The 4,472-nt window shown below is 38.8% G+C and overlaps 1 protein-coding gene across 1 annotated transcript in view; it reads right to left on the bottom strand.

Moving 5' to 3' along the window:
• The window catches only part of SYNE2 (spectrin repeat containing, nuclear envelope 2), a 342,029-nt gene that overhangs the window by 173,592 nt on the left and 163,965 nt on the right, over positions 1-4,472 (bottom strand). Inside the window, exons 51-53 of the mRNA XM_006891797.1 lie at positions 3,887-4,152; positions 1,835-2,003; positions 180-335 (exon numbers count right to left, since the gene is read on the bottom strand). Of these exons, the coding sequence (XP_006891859.1) occupies positions 180-335; positions 1,835-2,003; positions 3,887-4,152 (591 nt within the window). The remainder of the gene's footprint in view (positions 1-179; positions 336-1,834; positions 2,004-3,886; positions 4,153-4,472) is intronic.

Here is a 4,472-nt window from a genome sequence, read left to right as displayed (position 1 = left end):
TTATTTAATGTCATTAATTGCAACGTCATCGCAATATTCATTACACAGAAATGTAATTTAACAAACCTGGATATAGCCATAACTGAAATCAGAAAAAAAAAGAAAATGTGTTAAGATCATTTTGTTCTTCTCTATGCATTTAACTTCAAATATAACAATAGAAGCATGGACATTATTACCTTCTCATCTATGTCTTCTAAGGCTTTTCGGCATTCTTCCATCTGGCATTCAAGCTCTGCAGGGACTATGGTGTACATCTCAGAATACTTGATTCGTAGTTTTTCCATTATATCTTCAAAAGTTCGCTTCTGTTTCTTAAGGCTGTTTTGAAGCTCCTAAAACACAAGAGAAGTTTTAATACTCACAGAACAAGGGGTGGAAATTAACTCTAAAACAGAAAACTGCTTTCTAGCCCAGCCTATGATTTAAATGGCCAAACTCTGCATCGTGAAACTTCACAATTGACACATGCTGACTAAGTCTGAGAGATACTCAGTTTACTCAGATGATACCTTCTAATTTGTAAGAATTAAACTTGATATCTCTTCAGAGTGTCAAAGCATTGTTGTAGAAAGACATTACAACATCCCCTACTTCTAAAGTAGCTCACTGATTTAAGGTATCAAATTGTAGTCCTGATCTGAAAAAGCTACAAGCAGTAAAATGTTTTAAAAAGTTTTTTTGTTGTTATTTGTTATTAACTTGTTGCCATTTCTGCCTCTTTCTACATTATCATTACAATGCTTCAAGGCCACTAAAAGCCCTATGTTTGAAGCAGAAGTGTCTGCTTTCATGTAATTAGACAGCCCAGCGGAGCTCCACTTCTTTTCGAAAGGGAGGGTTCCAGTTCCATGCAAAGAATGTTGGTTTTAGGAGATAAAAGAAAGCTGAACAAAAAGTCTATTGGTTGTGGCCTAGAAACAAAATCTGATCTACGTTCTCTCTCAGTAATTATAAAGGAGAGACTCATTTGTTGGGGAAAGTTTCCCAAAGATCAAGTGGAAAAGTACTTCTTGACTTTACTATAGTTGGGGTTTGTTTTTTCTATCCACAGTAGCTGTTCGGTAGTATCGTTTGTGTTAATGGAGTGAGTCATTGTACTGATGAATGATTACAATTTTAAATGACTCTGTGATGTGTCACCATTTTCCTTTTGTTAATCCTCAACAGGGAGCAAATCCATAGAGGGAAAGTTAAACAACAATGCTATTGAGACAGACGTGAAGTGTGATGCTGTTTTAGCTAGACTTAGTCCCACAGTAAAAGATTTCACTCAGAACTAAGACGGCTTTCCATGAAGACTGTCTCTGTAAGTTTACTTTTTTCAACGCTTAGGGATCAAAAGCTCTAATAAACAAGAGTATCTGACCCTCCAGACCCCCAGACTATGTGACTTTGAATAGACTTCCAAATATCCATTTTGGGTATTATTCACAGGACTGGAACAAAATCTGATCAATCTAAAAAAATGAGTTTGCACATGAACCTTAGTGTGTGCACAACTCTTTTGAGAGTTTTAACACACTGCAACTTATTAAGAGGCATTGCCTATTATGCCAACTGAGTGGGCTGTGGTCCCAGTTCATCAAACACAACTGTCAGAATGGAAACATGGTTAAACAGATTGACCGTCCTTCCCAATCTGGCCTGAGCACTGTTGTCTCCTCCACCACCGCAGTGACCTTCAATGGCTCTACCCACAGGCTGCCACAGGGGCTCTGGCCACACTTCCCTCTTTCTACAGACCACACCCCTCCCTTTAGTCGGGCACTACTGCTGATCCAAGATGCTGATACAAGACTGACTCTGCATCACTAGTTCATCTCTCACTTACGGAGAACTGTTCTGTCTTTTCTGGGTGATCTTGTAATTCCATAGTCTGCAAAGAAGTCAGGGTCCGTTGGAACAAAATCTTCAAAGCTATTAATTCTTTTCTGTAGGAATGTCTTTCTTGGATTTCATTCTGCACCAATTCCTTACTTTTTTGAGCTTTCTCAAAAAGCCTACAATATATTGAATTAAAAATTATTAATTGAATTACTAAAACAATTATTATTTTTAACCACGGATCTCACTCTTCTATAAAGTTTTTTTTCAACAATTAACAAAATTCTTCAAAGCCCAAGGAGAGTTTTTCCTAATAAAAAAAAAAATTTAATGATTTTTATATGTATGCAAACATATAAAGACTATCATCCAACCAAAAAATTTCATATTTTTCAGCTGCAAATCCTCTTCTCACTTTACATCCCTTTCTGCCCTCCATTTTTAATCTCAAACTATCTTTTGAGGTCAGCTCACTTGGAGATGTAAAATGAACTCTACGTGGGCCTGGAGAAGACAGAGGACTTCACTAGCCACCCTCAGTCCAGCTGTTTTATCATCTTGACCTGATCTCATTTGCTACAGATGTAGTCACCAGATTTGAAAGTTGATGTTTCTTTACTCTCATGTGCTGCTGTGATATTAAATGAATAAATCCTTTCTTTGGAGCTATTTGATCTGATCTGGTAAATCTCTCTAGTCATTAAAGTATTATATCATTTGACTAAATGAGTCTGTGGAGCATCTTTGAAACAATCACAGATACAGAGTAGCTACTGCAAAGTTTTAATGAAACTTTAAAAAATTACAAATAATGCAAAAAACCCACATTAGGGGATTAGGTCAACAGATTATGCCATATTTGTTGTTGTTGTTGATTGCTGTTGAGTCGAGCACAACTTATAGCGACCCTATGAACAAAAGGCCTGAAGCCCTTCCACAACCATCGCCATTTATCAAAGTTCACGGAGTTTCCAGAGGCATGCTGTCTGGGAAGTGGATGCCACTCCTGTTTCCAAACACAGCAACATTTTATAAGACTATCCTATGAAGAAAGAAAATGTACATCACATAGTGAAAATGTCTCTGCACAATAAAACATCATGTTAGCATCAATGTACATCATATAGTGATAGATGACTGCACAATAAAACATCATGGAAACAGCATGATCTTAATTTGCTCAAAAACATAAACACAGAGAAAAAGAAGAGAAGAGCTGCAGGAAGAGCACTGACAGCAGGAGTTGCTGAGTCATACTGATCTTTATAGTTTTCCACATTGTCTCAATTTTTGACAATGGATACACATTGTTTAATTACAAAACCACAGGGAGCTGTGGCAGTGTAGTCCATGGTGAGATGCGATGTTACCCTAAACACTGTGTGGCTCTGGGGGTTTGGATTCACCGATAACTCCGTGAGAAAAGAAAGGGCAGTCTTCTTTTGTTGGCAATTTACAGCCTTGGAAACCAGCTAGGGAGTTGCTATGTGTCAGAAGCAACTTGATGCCAGTGAGGTTTTAACTAGAAAAACAGTAAGCATTTCTAAAATAATCTGAAGGATGTTCACCCTTAACAATACTAGGACAGGGCAGTGAACTTGAGCTTGTTTGCACTTTGGTTGGTAATCTTTCCATACAATCAGGAACTCGGAGGTATAGGCTGCAGATTGTTTGACTAATCCAAAGGCTGGACTTTCCTGTGGTTTTATACTAACTGAACTTTTATATCAACTGAGGTTTTATACCAATGAATGTTGTATCAACTCAATTCTGTTCTGCCATTGGTTATTCACTCACTGATTGCCACTTGTCAGAACTCACTCATTGTTGTTGGCCTCTAAAGGATTTTCAGAAGGTTTTAAATTGCATGGGAGGAGACTGTCCACCTTTATTTTAAGTTGCCACTGGGGGATCTGAACCACCAACAAGACATTGCCTTTGGTTATCAGCTCAGTTCTCTATAGACTGGTCACTGGTCTCTAAACTCACTGTTTTCCAAGATGTTAAATGAGTCTGTGTTATCACACGTTTCCTTATCATCTTCATAACTGAGTCTTACCTGGTGCATCGCTCCTGCATAGATGCAATCTCTTGGAATGCTGGTACCGTCTGCATGGCCTCCGTGTCTTCAGGTGCATTTTGGACACTTCTGATGCGACAAGACAGCAGGCCGAGTATCAGCTGCTGCTGCTCTGCACCCTCTTCATACTGGCTTAAGCAGTCTAGCCAGTCAGACAGTTCCTCTATGCTGGCTGCTTCTTTGACTTTGGACATTTCAGGCAGTTCTTCCTGAAGATTATCTAAAATAATTGCTTCTCGTTCAATCTGATTCAATTAAAAAAGAGAAAGAGAACTAAGTATAAAATACACTCATTTTTGGACCTAAACATACTTTGTTGTTATGTGTCTGACTGAACTGCAAGGTACCCATAGCTGACCCTCCGGTGGGTTTTCAGAGGCAGTTTATCACATGGAGGAGATTGTCCATGCTTCTGCAGAGCAGCTGGTGGCCTCGAACCACATGCCTTCAGGACTGTGATGCAGCTTCTTGCTACCAGACCACCAGAGTTCCCTAAAACAGTCCTATAACAGCCATAATATTTCACCTGTGCTGCACACAGTGATCGCAGTATCTTCTCCTAGTG

The sequence above is a fragment of the Elephantulus edwardii genome, unplaced genomic scaffold (genome assembly GCF_000299155.1).
Source record: "Elephantulus edwardii isolate Elephantulus edwardi_28Jun2011 unplaced genomic scaffold, EleEdw1.0 scaffold00104, whole genome shotgun sequence".
Lineage (NCBI taxonomy): Eukaryota > Metazoa > Chordata > Mammalia > Macroscelidea > Macroscelididae > Elephantulus > Elephantulus edwardii.
This window is presented reverse-complemented; position numbering and strand designations above follow the sequence as displayed.